Below are 17,115 nucleotides of genomic sequence, written 5' to 3' on the forward strand. Positions count from 1 at the left end.
GAGATTCAGCGGGTCAGTATGGAAAAGAATGACACAACTCATCCTTACTACAAATAAAAGTTATTCGCCGTAAAGAAGGGGAAAAAATAAAGAAAGCCGCCCAAAACTCTACGTAAAGCCCATGGTCTCTTGAAGACTCTCCCATCCATCTGGCTCTTGTATTACCACATCAGTCGCAGTCGGTATTATCTTCGATCCTACCGGGTATAGCCTATTTATTCATTAGCTTGTGTATACCTGTCAAGTGGATTCTACTTACCTAGGCATCTTGATATTAACTTTCGCGCCGAAAATATTGTTCGCCTTCCTATTGTTCTGCGGCCTCAAGCATTTCTTCGCAGCATCGTGATATAATGCTTTCGAGGTAACCTCCTCTTTCCATGCAATGAGTGACTCATAATGCTCTCTTTGTTCTAAGTAATGTGACCTTGGCGTCTCCTTAGCCGGTCTCCAAGTTTTCCGATTTTTGGGCCCCTTCGTCAAATCAACAACCTTTGATTGTGTTGCGAGTAGCATCAATTCAGCCATAACATCCTGTCCTTCGGTCGCAAGAGCTTGTTCGTATTCATCAACTTCTTTGACTTCTGGCTTTGCCAACAATGGCTCCAATAGCCACGAATCAGATGCCAGCAGGTCGTTCTTGATAACTCTTGCGTTCTCGTCTCTTAGGAAATTCACAGCTCCTGTGAGTGAAGTGATTTCCTTCTTAAGCTCATCTACTTCTCTGGCTGTAGCAACCGCCTTTTCTGCACCAATTCTGTCAACCTCTCCAAGTGCTCTCTTATCATTCGCAGTCTTCTTCCATTTATCAACCTCAGTCTCAAGGGATTGTATCTCTTCATTGAGATTCTCGATAGCGTCAGTAAGATCTTTCTCGCGTATTGCCCCTTCTGATACGAGCTTTTCGAGCTCTTCAATCCGCTCGCTCTGTTTAGTGACATTACGCATGCGAGATTCGAGGAGCTCGATTTTGACAGCGGATTCTTCCAAGGTCTTATCACGGAGCTTGATTTGTGTTGCACGCTCCAGAATATCATCTTTGAGACGACGGATCTCCTCTTCGGCGTCGACAGAAATCGTCTTGGTTGTTTTGAGTTCGTGGGCACGGACAATCCACGGGGCAGTTGCCTTTTCGACTGTCCGCTCGTTAGCAGGTGATTCTGTAGGCAAATAAAGATAAGACTTACACTCAGCAGTCATGTCAATATCCGAAGCCGTACTTCCAAGCTCGACAAGTAGATTCGTAAGGCTCTTTAACTCCTTTCCAAAAGCTCCAAATATTTCCACCTCCACAGCTACTAGCTCTCTCTCAGTCGTCCTGAAAAACATTGACTGCAGCTCTTGCCATCCAACATTCCCCTTCGCATCATCTGAATAAAGTAGCTCATAAACATCGTTCCCAATAGCCCTAGCATAATCTCCTAGCCGTTTTGTAGAATCTTCGCATGCTGTGAAGTTTCCCAGTTTATCTTGTGTAAGTGACAATGAACGTGCCTGGAAATCGTTTAGAGAACGAAGAATTTTGCTGATAATAACCTTCGCGCTCCGCGAATTTGAAACAATTGCGTCGGCACGCTTTGCAAAGCTCGAGGCAATGTCATTCTCGTCCTCACCCTCTTCAATGCTGGGGGGAAGTTTATTTTGGACCATCAGCTTTATTTGTGCCATTGCTGCTGCTGTGGACTCCATGTAGCTCTGCATCAGCAGAACTCTCATATGTAGATCACTCGCGAATCCTTCTAGATCATTCTTAAGGTGAATCTCCCCTAGGTGAGACATGAGTGCCATAGTCCGTTGCAGCTCAGCAACACACTGTTTCTCTTTCAAGTCATCTTTTCTCAATCCTTCAATCCAGCCGTTCAGAGCTCGCTCCACGGGGTCTAGCTCATAGAGTGCTCCCTGAAATCTTGCAAACTGTTGCGAGCTGCACCCGCTGATACAATTAACAAAGCGATCGCACATTGCACTAACCCAAGTGAGTTTATCACACATATCGCAAGCTGCCATAAGTGATTCTTCATGTCCAGCTTGTTCTTGCCCAACTTGGCCAGCGAGACGTTCCTTAACAAATGTGTGAAGAAGATGGGCCTTGAATGCAACGCGTTTGAAGCGGAGAAGGGCAAGTACGGAATCTCGTTCAGAACGATAGGCTTCGGGAAGAAACATTTGCACAATTGAGAGGTGCTCCACTGCTTCTTCAGCCTCTAGTCGACGCAGCTCGAGGTCGATTGTCTTATTTTGGGCTTTTGCGGCGGTTATTTGAAGCTTCATGTTGATATCTATCATTGAGCGCGAGCGAGCTGTCAGTTCTTCGGCCTCGGTTTCAGTTATCTGTTGGCTAGCTCTCATGTCCTCAAGGTCACTAGATTGATGATTAACACCCGACAATGCGCAAGGGAAATCATAAGAAAGGGAATGTACCTCTGTAAGTTAGTTACCAATTCTCTGAATCTCGTAATTGTGTACTCTGCTTCCTCATTACTTGCATCCAACTGTGCAATCCTCCTTGACTGTTCTCCAATCACGAGATCTTTGTAATCGATTTCCTCTTGCATCTGTTTCTCTGTTTCAACGTGATTAATTTCCAGTTCATCACTGATCTCCTTCAGGCTCTCCAAATCCTCGATTGTCGCTTTCAACTCCTCTATTTGTTCACTCATGCTTAAATTCCTCTCGGTAAGATCCTCAAGCATCTCCTCGGCGCCCAAAGCAGTCTCTAACTGCTGCCTTAAATCCTCAACCGCTGCTTCCGAGATTTGAAGTCTCTCTCTAGTTCCTTCAGCAGCCTTTTTGATCTCTACTAGTTCATTGTTATCCTCCTCGAGGCTTTTGATTGTCTCTTTCAGCTCTATTTCTGTCTGAGAGGTCATGTCTCTTAATCTTAGGAGTGCCTCTTTGAGCCTCTCGTTTTGTTTCTCCATCTGTAGCCAACCAGCGCTTGTCTTCTCCTCCTGTGTCATTTCCCCACTTAGCTCACTATTTTCCTCACGTAAAATTTCGACTTCCATTTCAAGCTCCTCCGCACGACCTCGTACAGCTTCAAGTTCTGCACGTAGTGATTCAGTTTGTTCTTCGGCCATCTCACGATCGAGGGTGGCCATTTCTACGATCATCTCGTTTTCGACCTTGAATTCCTCCATTTCTTCGAGGTAAGTTTTCATTTCCTTGATTTCTTTTCGAAGTTCGACAAGCTCGGCTTGCTGAGGTTGGTATTTAGCTAGTCGTAGTGATCAGTTTCTGCTATTAACAGGGATAGCGGATCCGTTTTCATCCAATATTTCCTTTATCCCATACCTTGAAGCTTCTGGATAATCATTTCAAACTTATCCCTTTCATTTTGTATTCTTTCCAGCACCTTCAATTTATCCCTATCCTCTGTTCTTTTCTTCTCCATCACCTTGATTGTACTTCTCAAGTCTTCTAACTCTCTTGCCATGGTTGCAGAAATAGCCCCGGCACTGGTCGCGCTCGGCCCAGTTACCGGCGGGCCAATTGTTGGCCCTGTGGTCGCTACCTTCGAAACTGGTTTTGGTGAGCCAGGTGACAAGGCGTTCGATTCCCTTCTCCCCATTCGTGTAGATTGGCCTCGAGGATCTTTGTCGTCGCTTTTTGATCTCCTCATTGCGCTTCCTGTACTGGTGATATCTGGGGAGCTCCGTTCAGATGATACATTTGATATACTTTGTTTACGCCCCCCCAAAACTTGCAATCCGCCGGGTTTCAACGATAGACGGTTGCTACCGGGTGGTGGACGAGCAACTGAGCTTCCGGCAGATGAGGCAACCGATGGAGTCCTTGACATAGACGTAGAATTAACTGTAGATTGTCGTCGAGCCTGTCCTGGCTTTGATGCTGTAGCGCTGGCAGTTTGCTTTCCCCCCGGAGGACCCATTGGGCCTGTACGTGGTGCGGTATTTCCGGAGGTGCGGGGGGTAGGTGTCCCTGTACCTACCCGCCCAACCACAGAAGGCGGTCTAACAAGCGGTGTACCTGTCCTTGAAGTTCCAGCACCGGGAGAGGGACTTCCAGACAGCATCTTCGTCGGCGATGCAGGAGCCTATATCTGAACATCAGCTTCCCATCAACTGCCCTACCTTCCAGACTTCCTTCCTCTCCCACCTACGACGGACATACCCGCATGCTTAAGGGTCTTGGTTGCGCAAGCCTTGGAGAACCATGTGCAGGCGAAACAATCGCCGAAGCTCTCTTCATAGCAGGTGGAGGAGGTCGCTCTATTAACCGTGGGACACCCGGTTTCACGAATATTCCTCTATTTGGTGGACAGTTGAAGTACCGCTCCCCTTGTACCGAGCCATCGTTTTTACCGTCTGGGCCTTCGAATTCTATTCCGATCCATTCGCCGGGAGCGAAGAGAGTTTCGCCGACATAGCGGACGATGGCGGCATAGCCGCCTACATCAACGTGGTCACCGACGAGGAACTCTGCTTCTGCCATGATCGTTGAATAGAGCTGGCGTTCGACGTCGAGAGTGCCCTCTGTTATTGCCTGAAGGGCGAGGTTGATTTGATCCTATCAGGGTAAGGTCTTAAAACCCTTCGTCTGATTTTCTTCCCTGAAGCCCTCTGTGATGTCCGTTGTTGACAGCTAAGGTAGGTCGCGAAACGACCAAGAAAGCTGTAACAGGCAATCCAACCCTAAACCTCGCTAAGCCCGAAATGGTTGCTACCCGTTGTGGGAAACATCGAAGATCACTCGTGAAAATAACATCATCCTTGAACCTCTCATTGATCAATATAGTATGCGGGCCAAGCAAGATCCGACTTGTGTCATGAATATCCACAAATCTCCGGATTGCAACTTATTATAGGTGGACATCGATTAGTTCTACCTTACCGTTAAACGTTAAATTCACAACTATAGTCCGCTCCTAGCGAGCGCGGCACCGGTATCCTATTAAGTACAGGAGAAAAGAATTAGGCACATGCATTACAGTATTGTTATGGCAAGTCGGGTTTGTTCATATTACTCGCTTCTCATTTTGACATAGGAAAAATCGGCACATCGTTCCATACATCAACTCTATCCTTCGCGGTCCCAGCCACAAGATAGCCCATGTTTTTCAACAAGATAATTCACTCCCCTAAGTGTCATATCGTCACAAAGTTGATCCATCAAAGATTGATAATCAGTGAACGTTATCATACCCCCCTCATCCTTCCAGATCATGAAGTCGTAATGATACATTATCTTCAACCACAACAGTTTTTTATGCCTAACGCACCGAAGGCACGAACTCATATGGTCCATCACTCTGCTTCGAGCCGCCTTATCTTGTTTATGAGCCCTTCTCTCCCATAAAGGCCTAGAGCGAGACACATATGTGTAATCACAATAATTCATGGCGATCCTAATAAGCGCGGCGTCTCTGAGTTGTGTTTTCGAGTAAGGTTTTCGAGTTGAAAAGGTTGTAATCGTATCATATCTCACTTGGAACTCCAGTAGCCAATTGCCGAAGAAAACATGTTTTGCGAGACTATCTCCAGACTTGAAAGAGCATCCGGCAGTAATGTGATCGTCGGCAGGGAAATCAACATATTTTCTGAATTTTTTGGCGGTACTGGTGAATAGCCGAAGGTTGTATCTAAGTTGACGGATGTCTTGATCCTCCAGTACAAATCTCATGGAAGCAAAATCGGGGAGAAATCGCCCGGAATTGGCGTTAACCGGTCGCTGGTAAACGAGGACTGCGGCGACAGTTTTCCAAGTTGCTTCGCTGGAACCAACCATATTTTTACAAATACCAAGGAGGATTGATTTGCGGTATCTATTAAAGAGACGTTTGAAGGTATTCGAGGTTTGTATGAGAGCGAAAAGGTCAGAGGTATTATCAAGAGTGAGAACAACCATGATTAGTATATCAAGGGGTAGCCCTTCAAGATTAAATTTTTTCTCTTTGACACGGTGCCGATGCATATGTCGATGAAGTTTTGGGGCAAGACCACGAAACAGGCATTCCATTTCTGACGGATTAACTTGGGGGCGGGGTTTTGAAAGGAGCAGTCTGATAGATTATAGGAAGGGAGGAATCAGAAAGTTCTGCTGAGGAGGTAGGTTATTGAGAGGCGGGTAACGAAAGAAGCTTAAAGTAGTGTATAATTTAGGAATTTTGAATCATATACTATCACTCGGTCAGCCGAGTATTCTTGGCGCCAAGTCATGGCCCCTGAGTCCTTGCCGGAATCTAATGGTTAAATGGTTAAATACATGTATTTAGTCAAGTTTTACTAATACCCGCCTTGTGTTCCTTGTGTAGTAAATAGTTAAAAAAATATTAAAGAAGATACATAACTGCTTGGAAATGAGTTTATACCCAATACTCAAAGCATTGAACTGCTCAGCTTTGTTTATGATACGCGTCCAGATATTAAAAGAAAATACATTCGAATGAAAAAAATACCAATGATTAACAATGTGAAAGTTATAAAAGAGATCAGTCGTGTAAATTGAAATAAATGGGCAAGGAGAAATTGCACACATTCGTTGGCATAAATGCAAATAACAAACGAAATAGCTAATGAAGCTCCACCGAGTTATTCAAACCATTTTTATACCCCATTGCAAGTAGATACACAGGGGTGATAATAGGCACTATCTTGAGCATAAAGTTTACTCATTCGCGTAGGAGTCTGCAGAGAAGAATGGTTGAACATCCGTTTCCTTCAATGTCAAAAAACGCTCCCCTTCTCTCCAAGTTGCTGGTGGCTTATTAGGCGGCGCTCCGGCTCCAGAGGCAGAACCGACGCTGCTTCTCACACTACTTTTCACACTTCCTACACCGCTCCCATGCCTTATCTCCTCAAGCGCGTTCAATCTCAGTTCAGGCACCTTTCTTCGACCCGTCGCCACTGAATTGATGTTGCCTAAAACGATATGAATAGCAACTTCGAGGTCTTTCACTACAGAAGTAGATTTTTTGAACCAGCTACCACTCCCGTTTGTTGGAACGGTAACCTGGAGTATGTGTTCAACCACGAAATTCAGGTTTTTATTGGTAGGGTCCGTTGAGATGGAGGTAGTAGCAGTAGGGGTGGTATTAATAGGAGATATAGCTGGTGATTTCCCCTTTCCTTTCTCAGTGTACGTTGGTAATGGAATACTATCGGCATTTCCAGAGTTCAAAGCGAGATCAGAAGGGACCAACGGAAGTGTCGCAGTAGGTAGGAGGAAATCGTTGATAAACGTCTGAAACGTAGGAAGGCGGATTTTGATGGGAAGCTCAATGACCTTCCCGCCCTTCAATCCACCGTCTGAGCCATCCATGATGTCAGGATTATCTACCATAGCCTCTCTAACTGTTCTAGCCTCCTCAGGATGAAGAGTGAACTTTCTCCCTGCAAGAACCTTTGACTGCTTCTTCCCAATAACCTTCATGTCCTGTTGATGACCCTCATCCTCGCTATCACTATCTCTATTATTGCCATCGGAATCAATCCGAGCAAGGAATCGTCTCTCGATAACCCTAACACCGAATCCTTTTGGTATTGCCTCGCCATCTTTAACAACCAATCTCAATCCCAGAGTTATCTCCTCGTCAGGTAAGAATTTGGTTTTTGGCAAATCTACTATGAGCTTTGCGACTGTGTTATTATCGTCGTCAATGATTCTGCATGATTTGGTAATTGACAAATCAAGCGGACGAGGTCTATCTATGATCGGCGTGCTGTTGCTTGAAGCAGAGATTGGAATATCTGCAGTTGTCAAGGTTAATTTAGGTTTTGCAACCGTTGCGGGGCCCTGGGATCCAATTTCAGGAGAGAGTGTGTTATTGGCTGGTCCTTCTTTCGCGGGTTCAACCCCCTTCCCCTTCCCGTTGCTTTGGTTCGGATTGGTATCCATCCGAGAAGTAGGTGAATGCAAAGATGGATCAATGTATGGTATAAAAAAGATTTCAAGTGGCTTGCTCTTGTACTCCCCAGTCCTTGATCTTATAGAAGAATCATCGCCTACAGGACCAGTGTGTGCGAGTTTCGCAATGAACGAATACACAAGGTTGGGATTTTTGGATGACGGTGGAAGGTTTAGATATGGGAAATTAAATCCAAAAAGAAATGTACGAAGTCCTTCCTGAAGGTCTTTGGTCTGTAGTTAGCTTTACGGTCTCTATTTCCATGCGCTGATCTAGTTGGCATTTTGAGGAATGTAAGATCTCTCACCTCCAGAATAAACCTCATGGGAGATGTTAAGAAAAGTAAAAAGATACTTGTCAACCTCTGCTACGCCATTGAACGTGACTGTAAGAGTCATGCCCTTCAAGGGCTTCTTAATCCGCAGTGAAACATTTCCTATGGATCGCTGTTAGTAGGCTTATTCCGTCTTGCACCGACGGCAACTTGCGGAGAACAGAAGAGTGCAGGACTTTAAGGTCAAAATAAGATTGGTAGAAGGGTCTACCAATCTATATCGGGTTTGAAAATTAAAATTTCAAAGCAGAAACACTGCTGATACTGACCATTGAAAACAGAGACCGGTCCAAAGACCAATTTCCCACTCTGACCACCAAGTTCCTCGATCTTAAAGTCTTCTACGCAGGATTCCCCTCCAACTCCTCTGAACCTATTTGTTGCTACAACTTTAGCAGCTACAGCATGCCACGCGCCCAAAGGTGTTCGACCGGCAAGCATGTCGAGCGAAGGTGACGTGAAGCTCGAAGGACGCCTTTGAATCGAAATACTGCTTTCTTGTTCGGATAAGGTGGTAGGCTCTGTGCTAGAGGTAGCTACAGCTGGGTGGAATGGGACAGTTTGTTTCGGTACTTCTGCAGGCGATGGATTTAAAGGTGACGTTGTCGAGATGTCCCTCGGTTCAGAAATTTGAGTTGAAGTTGAGGCTTGGGTACGAGCACGGAATGGCCTAGTGCAACAGAGCTTAACTGTCATCGTGATAATGTTAGCAAAGAACAAGGTGGTTTGTGAAATACAGGAAGAGTTATTGTGGCGTGTTGGCGGGGAAGAGAGGAATTAGAACAACGCTTTAAGGTGAATGAAGACATCGCTGTAAAAGCTCTGTTAAGGACATGTATGGTGTGTATGTATAATGCAGGTAGTCCTATCCTGGTATTAGGCTTACAAAAACAGCCAATGCCATTGAATAGCAAAACCAAGACAAAGACAACACATGATAGAATGATATGAGAGACTGACCCACGTACTTGGACGCGACTTTGGAACAGAGGTAAGGCTGAAAGCACTAGGGTTCTCAACAATGATATGTGCTTGTTCAAAAGGTTATGACGCGGAGAATGGTGAACTTTGTATAAATTCTACTTATCTACGTGTAGAGAGAGGCGCAGTCAATTGATGTATGATGTGGCAGGGCAGTTTGTCTAGAGTAAGGTGTAATCCTTGCTGTTTTCATGGCGCAGCAATAAATGGACCAATTGTGAAACTTCCTGGGGCATAGCAGTGTGGAAACTTGGAAGCGAAGCAGGGCTAACCGTATACAGTTAATATAAAGAATGCTTATTTGCTTTTCCTAAGAGTTTAGATCTCAAGGAGGGTAACTTCCTTGCTTCTAACGATGCATATGCAGATGCAAGGGTCGAGCTCGAATCATGGCACACCTACGAGAACAAAATGTCACTGCAGGTACTTAATGCACATCCAATAGGTTCACCAGCGGCTCTGCACTCAGTTTTCACTCCGTATCCACACACATGAGCAAGTTAAATATTAGTCGACCAATGTTCATAGACTTGCGTGAATTCTACAAATGTTGGGATGAGATTAGTTACGGGATACCCCAAGCTGAAGCCTATCTAAGTCGCAACTGTATTTACATAGGTATATATGAATTATATGTTGTAAAGAATCACACAAGACGTTGAAATTACCGTCTTTGGCGACTCATCTTGATTACACCCTCTACTCTTAACTACATGTAAAAGATCAGGTAGTTTTAATGTTAATGAGACCGTTCATCTTCGATTGAATTAGTAGACATTATATAGTACGTACTGATTGCAGTATTTATAACATGTACATGCATCTATATGAAGTACATCTACATGTACTTACATGTGATTACATACAAGTAAACCTCTATACTTGCTCTAGATCTATTGATTTGCAAAAGTTTATATATACGTATTGGAATTTTAAAGCACTGCAGCATGTAGCTTTCGACTTCATTCAATAATATCAAAACCTACACGTGTTAACCGTTTTCATTGTGAAAGATGATCAAAAAAATCCGGGGGTCTCTGGCTTGTACTTGCCGGATTTTAAAGAGTAGGACGGAAGTACAAGGAAGGGTGAGTCGCAACCGTACGTGCTTACACCTGATATAACACCTCCCAACACCGAGCAAGTATCATAACCATACGTTTTTCTGGAGGAAAATACTAGTATAGTATATTGGTAACAATAATTATCAAGCATAGTGGATTGAATTCATTGCATTGGGCTTCGTCAAGTTGGGCCTTGTTGCGTTGCGTTGCGCTGTTGCGGTACTGAGGTTGTTGTATTTCCGTCCTACTCTTTAAATTTGGCAAGTAGACGTTTACAGCCGTTGGAAAATTCATCATCTAGTGTAAAACAAACATCGGTTTGACATATGCACTACCCCCGGACCCTACACAGCCCATCGGTTATTTCTTAAATCATTCTTGGTGATTTTATCCGATCCTCAAGAAATTCACTCAGGCTTGCAGGAAATCCATTCCAGTAAGAGTTTTTAAATTCGGCTGCACTACATGATATCTATCAGCTCCAATTACTTCTCACTTTGAGTCTGATTTATCCTTCGAGTGTTTGCTGAAGTATGTGCTGATTGGTGATATCATGCGAGGATGGGTTAGCGCCAAGCCGAAGAAACTTCTCGCACTCTCATCTCCATCGTCTAGATCCTCTGCCTTTTCCCTTCCAGATTCAATGAATTCAGAAGCCAATGATATAACCAACATCCGCTACAGTTTTGGGTACGTGTACTCCTAACTCGTGAACGCCAATGACACTGCAGAAAGTTTATCCTTTAAACAAGATTTCTGTCAGACATATACCGGATGTCTCGCACAGAGGCAGTACTCTGTCAGCCCCAAGAGATGTTTCGGCATCCGATCTAAAGCTTCGAAGCGGGGATTCGACCCGAGTTTCGTTTTTGTGAAAGCAGAGAAGAAAACGTTTAGAATTCTGCAAGCCAGAGATCAAGCTTCATCCTAAGGTGCAGTTATTGGCTAGAGTGACTCACTTTCTGATTTATGTCGTTGCGCAACTGATTAGCTGGGCCTTGTAGGTTCTCCTATTCGGGGCACCGTAGCTTTCCCCTCCTTCCCTCCTAGATGCTCATGTCGAGCCCTCCGTTATCTTTTGAACAACGTAGCTAACATTGCTGGACCTAGTCTTCCTTAACCTCCCTACTTCATTCTGTGTCCAGCCAGGGTGGGATGCTCAATGGCGATGAGACATCTACCATGAAAGACCGAAGGAGGTCACCGAACACCTCGAATAAGCCCAGCAGGTGGGAATGGAGAACTCGATGGTTATCGACATCTGATTCTTTAGTGCCGGTGAGGAGAGTTACTCTCAGTAACTATTCCGGCGGATGTCAGGTGAACAGTGATCGCCTCGTTATCATGATTAAAACCCACGCTAGGTTCTATCTCCGGAAGGCATGCGACTTCTCTGGATGTGATATAGAGATGATGTTCTTATTAAAGGCGGGCTATTGACATACACTTCTGACCCAAGAACATTTTTCATGAGCTGTGTGTATGATTACTAATCAAGTGTCATCCAATCAGAACGAAGTATCGAACCACGTTTTTATTTCTCACCTTTTTGTCGAGGAAACAATACAATCGTTGGAACCGACCTATCCGGAATCGATCAGACTTACAGGCAGAAGTGATCAGAAGCCTCTTGTCGTATCGAATCTAGAGATAGCTTCAACACTTTGCCCCGCTCCCGCTCCCCGTGCTTCTCGGAAGCTTTTCTTAGATAGGTCATGCTCAATTGATGAGCTAAAATGGCGGATGATCCTGATAACTATCCTAGAAACCCTCGTTTGGAATGCCTCACTACACCTATGGGAAAATAACATCATGGAAAACAAAATGGCATGCATATTCGGCAGCAGGAAGCGCTGAGGAGTTGAGAATTCTGATAGAGGTTTTCAATCACCAATCATCTTATGCGACCCTTGGGCATTCGAAGGCAAATAGTACCGTGTGCATTGAGCGAAAGGGTTAGGGTTTCTCACCATAGTTATCTGCGAGTAGTCGGGGGAAGGGTGTGGATTGATGTTCATGCAGAGTGATGGGTCTAAGGTTGCGATGTGAAAATTAATGCGAGATACGAAAATTCGAGATCATCCGGGAAAACATCCGGATGGGTAGCTCGTGCAGCATCACAGGCGGGAAAAAACAAGTAATTGGCCGAGATGATTTTGGCGACTTCAATCGCATATGAGGACCCTTTTACCGAATAGGCCCTCGGGAAATAAGGTTTGAGGTCATTACTTTAAAAGAAAGTTGACACTGCCATCTTTATGTCTCGGCTATCGAGTAGGTTCTCTGGTAACTCTACCCAGAACTTGCAATATAAGTAAGGGTTTCAAATTATCAATTGCAGTAGAGTAGAGATTCATAAGGTACATTGCAGTAGTAGTAAGCCCGACTCCAGTATATACATTAGTTCGGGAAATTTAGGAAGCGCTCCAACGGGTTTGTCACCGGGGAGATGAAATAGGCGGTCACTGCAGTCATGAATGGAATTACTGTGATGTCGCTGCAAGACTCTTACACGCCAGCCACATGGCAGGACCGTGGGCGGGAGCGCGCATAGAGTGTTCTACTGTCTACCAGTACATATGATTAGGTAGAGGAGAGGGAGTAAGCACATGTGTAACACCCAACTAATCCAGTGCTGGACGTCATCAGAATTTACTGCTGGAGCTGGAGGGAGGGATAACTGCGATTATAATGTTTGAAACTTGGTACTGTAGCCTATGCGACGTATGTAGTCCAGAGTACCTACATGTATGTAGATACTTCCAATTCTAATCCTTGATTTTCCAATGTTCTGTCGAACTACAAAGGAAAACATGTCAACGGCTGGGTAAACTATGACGAAGACGGAAGGAAGATCCGCCAAGCCCATTTCACGCTGAGCCCCACAGTTTTCCAACAAACAGGACGCCGAGAAGGTATCATGCATGGCATATCAAAGGTTCCAATTTTTCTATCTGGCCTGGTTGGTAACTCGGTAACCACTGCCATACTTTCCGTGAGCATTTCAGTGGTGAAATTCTGTAAAACGGATAATCTTACTTAGTTGTACATACATACCCCTACACCCCTAACAGTCCCCACAACCTTGAAGGATCCGGAGGTCATTCGAACTTTTCAACTTGACGAACACGGGACTGCCTAGTAAACCGCAACACCCTCTCTCAAAATCACTGTCTGTCACTTAAACAACTAGCTGTGCTTTTTCTTGCTTTCCTCCCCCCTAAAGACTGCACAGTCCTTCTCCGCAGCCAATAAGTGTCCCTTTGTGAAGCACGCCCGCCGGCTGTCTCGCCTCGGTACCCCCTCATTCCGAATTTCTTGTCTGACTGTTCTCAGTTTTGTGCCCCACAAAGGCTTCCCACTATCGTGATACCAATATCTCTTGTATCACGTTGCCCTGTTAACAGCAGCTCAGTTTCTAAGCTTGGCTGCTCTATCCCTATTTCGATTTTCCTGCGCTCCAGTGCAGGAATTGCTTAAAATACAGCCATCATAGATTCCCAACCTCCTCTTCCTGAGGGGGATAGCACGGTTCCAGTCGAATCTTTTCAGCTCCAAGACCTTTCATATATCCGTGATCAACGCCGGAGAGACGAGAAACAGAAGAGAGACGACGAAAAGTTTATCAGACGACTTGAACAAGCCGAATTAGGCATGAAGTTCTCCCACAGTATCCAGTTCAATGCAGTTCCAGACTGGAGCTCTCATTACATCGCGTATTCGAATTTGAAAAAACTGTAAGTCGTTCCAGATTCCAGCATTGTTTTAGGTTAACTAGGGGGCTCTAGTGTTGATTTGGCTAATCTCTTGACAGCATCTATACCCTCGAGAAGAGTGTTGTCCAGTCACAAGCTCATCCCGAAGAAAACGAAGAATCGGCGCTCATTCCACGAGGAAGAGATGCCGAGCCAGATGTGATTTTCCGGAGGGCACTCGACCATGAGCTCGAAAAGGTCCTTTCATTCTATAAGTCGAAAGAGAGTGAGCTCCTGAAGGAAGTTTTTGAGCTTTCTCTCGAAGCCAAATCGTTTGAGGACGGTAACGATGGTGACGGAGGATCCTCGATATATGGCGGGAGCAATAGCGGGAGAAGACGCAGTGTAGGGCCTTCGGGGATGACACGAACGAGAAGTAACGACTTCCAAAGTGATAGAGACGAGGAGTCAGATGCTTCTGACGAGGATGGCGAGGATGCACAAGCATCAGGCCTACTTCCGAAGATAAAAAGAGGAAGAACGTGGAATAAGGATAGCTCACACAGCCATCAGAGCCATCAGAGCCATGGACCTTCGGACTCCCGGAGACGTGATTCTCAAATCTATGATGACTTTCATGAGCAGTCGATCGGTGCATTATATGATAAGAAGATTATGTTAAAGAAGCGGAGTATTTCGTTATTTGTTGCCTTGAGGGAACTGAAAAGCTTTATTCAGCTGAACAGGACGGGTTTTACGAAAGCGTTAAAGAAATACGACAAGATCATGAACAGCCACCTGAAGGAGGAATATATATCGTCTGTGATTGAGCAATGTTACTGCTTCCGGAGGGCCACAACAATTGAGTTGGATAATGCTATCGCCAAGATTGAAGAAATATACGCAAATTTGATCACTAAGGGAGATGTGGAGGCCGCTAAAAAAGAGCTTCGTCTTCACCTCAGGGAGCACGTTGTATGGGAGCGCAATACGGTTTGGAGAGAGATGATTGGTATTGAGCGAAAAGCTCAGGCGGCGAACATGGGACTGAGAAGGACTTTGCTAGGGGACAACACGGACCCCACAAACGCTAGGTTAACAGGAGACGAACCGGAGGTTTCTGCAACGAAGGAGCTTGCCACACCTGTTGGCAGGATTAGATATCCAACTTGGCTATTTACCCCTGGGTTCTTTACGCTATTTGGTATCATTAGTATATTTGTGATACTATTGATCGTCCCAATCTCCGAGAGCCCAGAGCAGCATAACTGCTTTGCTATGCTGGTATTTGTGTCTCTTTTATGGGCAACAGAAGTAAGTTTCATCACTATTACACAAGTTAGTAATTCAATCTGATCACAACGGTACTATAGGTTATCCCTCTCTTCGTAACCTCTCTCCTTGTCCCATTTTTAGTAGTCATGTTACGGGTTGTAAGAGAAGACGCCAAGGGTCATCGTCGTCTTGAATGCAATGAAGCTACAAAATACATCTTTTCGGCAATGTGGACTCCTGTGATCATGTTGCTTCTAGGAGGATTTGCGATTGCTGCAGCACTAAGTAAATATGGCATCGCTAAGATGCTTGCAACATTTGTTCTTAGCAAGGCAGGAACAAGACCCAGGACTGTACTGGTGACCAACATGTTCGTAGCTATGTTTGCGAGTATGTGGATCAGTAACGTCGCTGCGCCGGTTCTGTGCTTTTCTATTATTCAGGTGGGTAGTTCCAAGAATCGTCTTAGCTCCAATATACTAACTATTTTTTTGTGTGTGTAGCCAATGTTGAGGAACTTGCCTTCAGAATCGAGGTTCTCAAAGGCATTGATTCTGGGAATTGCCCTGGCCTCCAATATCGGAGGCATGGCATCTCCTATCGCCAGTCCCCAGAACATCATTGCGCTTCAAAATATGACCAATCCTCCTAGCTGGGGTAGTTGGTTCTTTGTTGCCCTTCCTGTTTGCATTCTCTCCATTCTTGCGATATGGGTACTTCTCTTGGTTTCATTCAACCCTGGGAAAGGCACAGTTATTATGCCAATTCGTCCGGTTAAAGACAAGTTTACTGGTGTCCAATACTTTATCACACTCACCACACTTGTAACGATCGTTCTCTGGTGTTTTTCCCATCAATTGGAGCATGTTTTTGGTGATATGGGAGTTATTGCGATTATTCCCCTGGTTTTGTTCTTTGGAACTGGTGTTCTGACAAAGGAGGATTTCAACAATTTCCTGTGGACGATCATTATCCTCGCAGCTGGAGGCCTCTCCCTTGGCAAGGCAGTCAATAGCTCTGGACTCTTGCACACGATTGCTCTCGCCATCAGGCAAGAAGTAGAAGGGATGAGCTTGTATGGTGTACTGGTGGTGTTTTGCGGATTGATACTCGTAATCGCGACATTTATCAGCCACACTGTTGCTGCTTTGATAATTTTACCTATAGTAGCACAGGTTGGTGCGGGGATGGATGAGCCACATCCAAATCTATTGGTTATGGGCGCAGCATTGATGTGCAGTGCCGCGATGGGACTACCGACGTCAGGCTTCCCTAACATGAGTACGTTTTACTCTCTCTCTCTCTGAAGCATTGCGATTTAATAAGTGTATGTGTATTTACTAACAATGTCTGTAGCGGCGATCATGATGGAAGACTCACAGACTGGGCAAAGATATTTACGTGTTCAACATTTCATTAGTAGAGGTATTCCAAGCAGTGTGATCACTTTCGGAATCGTCATCACAGTTGGGTACGGGTTGATGCGGATTGGTGGTTTCTAATGAAACAAAAACCCGGTCTTGTGCATGTTACCGAAAATTTCATATTCACTTCGAGGTTGGATTTGAGCATGAACTTTATGCGCTAAGAGCTAACGGACAGTTTATGAGCGGGGTATATTCTTTTTGCATCTATGGGCTTGATATAGGGGTTGATTTCAATTGCTTTGGGTGACTGTACGTTATTTTTTTCCAGCGGACTGCATATATGCCTATTGCTTGGATTTTTTTCCATTGAGCTTTGTTGGTTTTAGGGTCGGGGTTCAATAGTGTAACAGTAGTATTCAATGTTATGTGGTCGTAATTGAATATTGTGTGCATTGCTGCTGTACGGCGCCGGAAACAACACACCTATCAAAACAACCCAAACCACAATTGTAACGTGCGGAACGGCAAATGA

At 44.9% G+C, this 17,115-nt stretch overlaps 4 protein-coding genes across 4 annotated transcripts; 2 read left to right on the forward strand and 2 right to left on the reverse strand.

Moving 5' to 3' along the window:
* Window positions 1–108: 108 nt before the first annotated feature.
* On the reverse strand, window positions 109–4,455 carry LAJ45_03084 (uncharacterized protein; the record flags this gene model as incomplete). The annotated part of the gene is made up of 6 exons (XM_046112673.1): window positions 109–211; window positions 260–1,136; window positions 1,188–2,362; window positions 2,422–3,217; window positions 3,295–4,057; window positions 4,135–4,455. The coding sequence occupies 6 exons, from the start codon at window positions 4,453–4,455 to the stop codon at window positions 109–111; spliced, it is 4,035 nt and encodes a 1,344-aa protein (XP_045974162.1).
* Window positions 4,456–6,627: 2,172 nt separating this feature from the next.
* On the reverse strand, window positions 6,628–9,418 carry LAJ45_03085 (uncharacterized protein; the record flags this gene model as incomplete). The annotated part of the gene is made up of 5 exons (XM_046112674.1): window positions 6,628–8,093; window positions 8,175–8,303; window positions 8,471–8,890; window positions 9,162–9,207; window positions 9,395–9,418. The coding sequence occupies 5 exons, from the start codon at window positions 9,416–9,418 to the stop codon at window positions 6,628–6,630; spliced, it is 2,085 nt and encodes a 694-aa protein (XP_045974163.1).
* A 1,381-nt stretch (window positions 9,419–10,799) lies between these two features.
* LAJ45_03086 (uncharacterized protein) lies at window positions 10,800–12,054 on the forward strand (the record flags this gene model as incomplete). Its single annotated transcript, XM_046112675.1, has 6 exons — window positions 10,800–10,936; window positions 10,999–11,038; window positions 11,128–11,178; window positions 11,357–11,566; window positions 11,759–11,958; window positions 12,012–12,054. 6 exons carry the CDS (start codon window positions 10,800–10,802, stop codon window positions 12,052–12,054), a joined length of 681 nt encoding a protein of 226 aa, XP_045974164.1.
* A 1,846-nt stretch (window positions 12,055–13,900) lies between these two features.
* LAJ45_03087 (uncharacterized protein) lies at window positions 13,901–16,718 on the forward strand (the record flags this gene model as incomplete). The annotated part of the gene is made up of 5 exons (XM_046112676.1): window positions 13,901–13,983; window positions 14,061–15,255; window positions 15,315–15,659; window positions 15,720–16,497; window positions 16,573–16,718. The coding sequence occupies 5 exons, from the start codon at window positions 13,901–13,903 to the stop codon at window positions 16,716–16,718; spliced, it is 2,547 nt and encodes an 848-aa protein (XP_045974165.1).
* Between the last annotated feature and the right edge of the window lie 397 nt (window positions 16,719–17,115).

The sequence above is a fragment of the Morchella importuna genome (genome assembly GCF_003444635.1).
Source record: "Morchella importuna strain M04M26 chromosome Unknown Morimp01GS006, whole genome shotgun sequence".
Taxonomy (NCBI): domain Eukaryota; kingdom Fungi; phylum Ascomycota; class Pezizomycetes; order Pezizales; family Morchellaceae; genus Morchella; species Morchella importuna.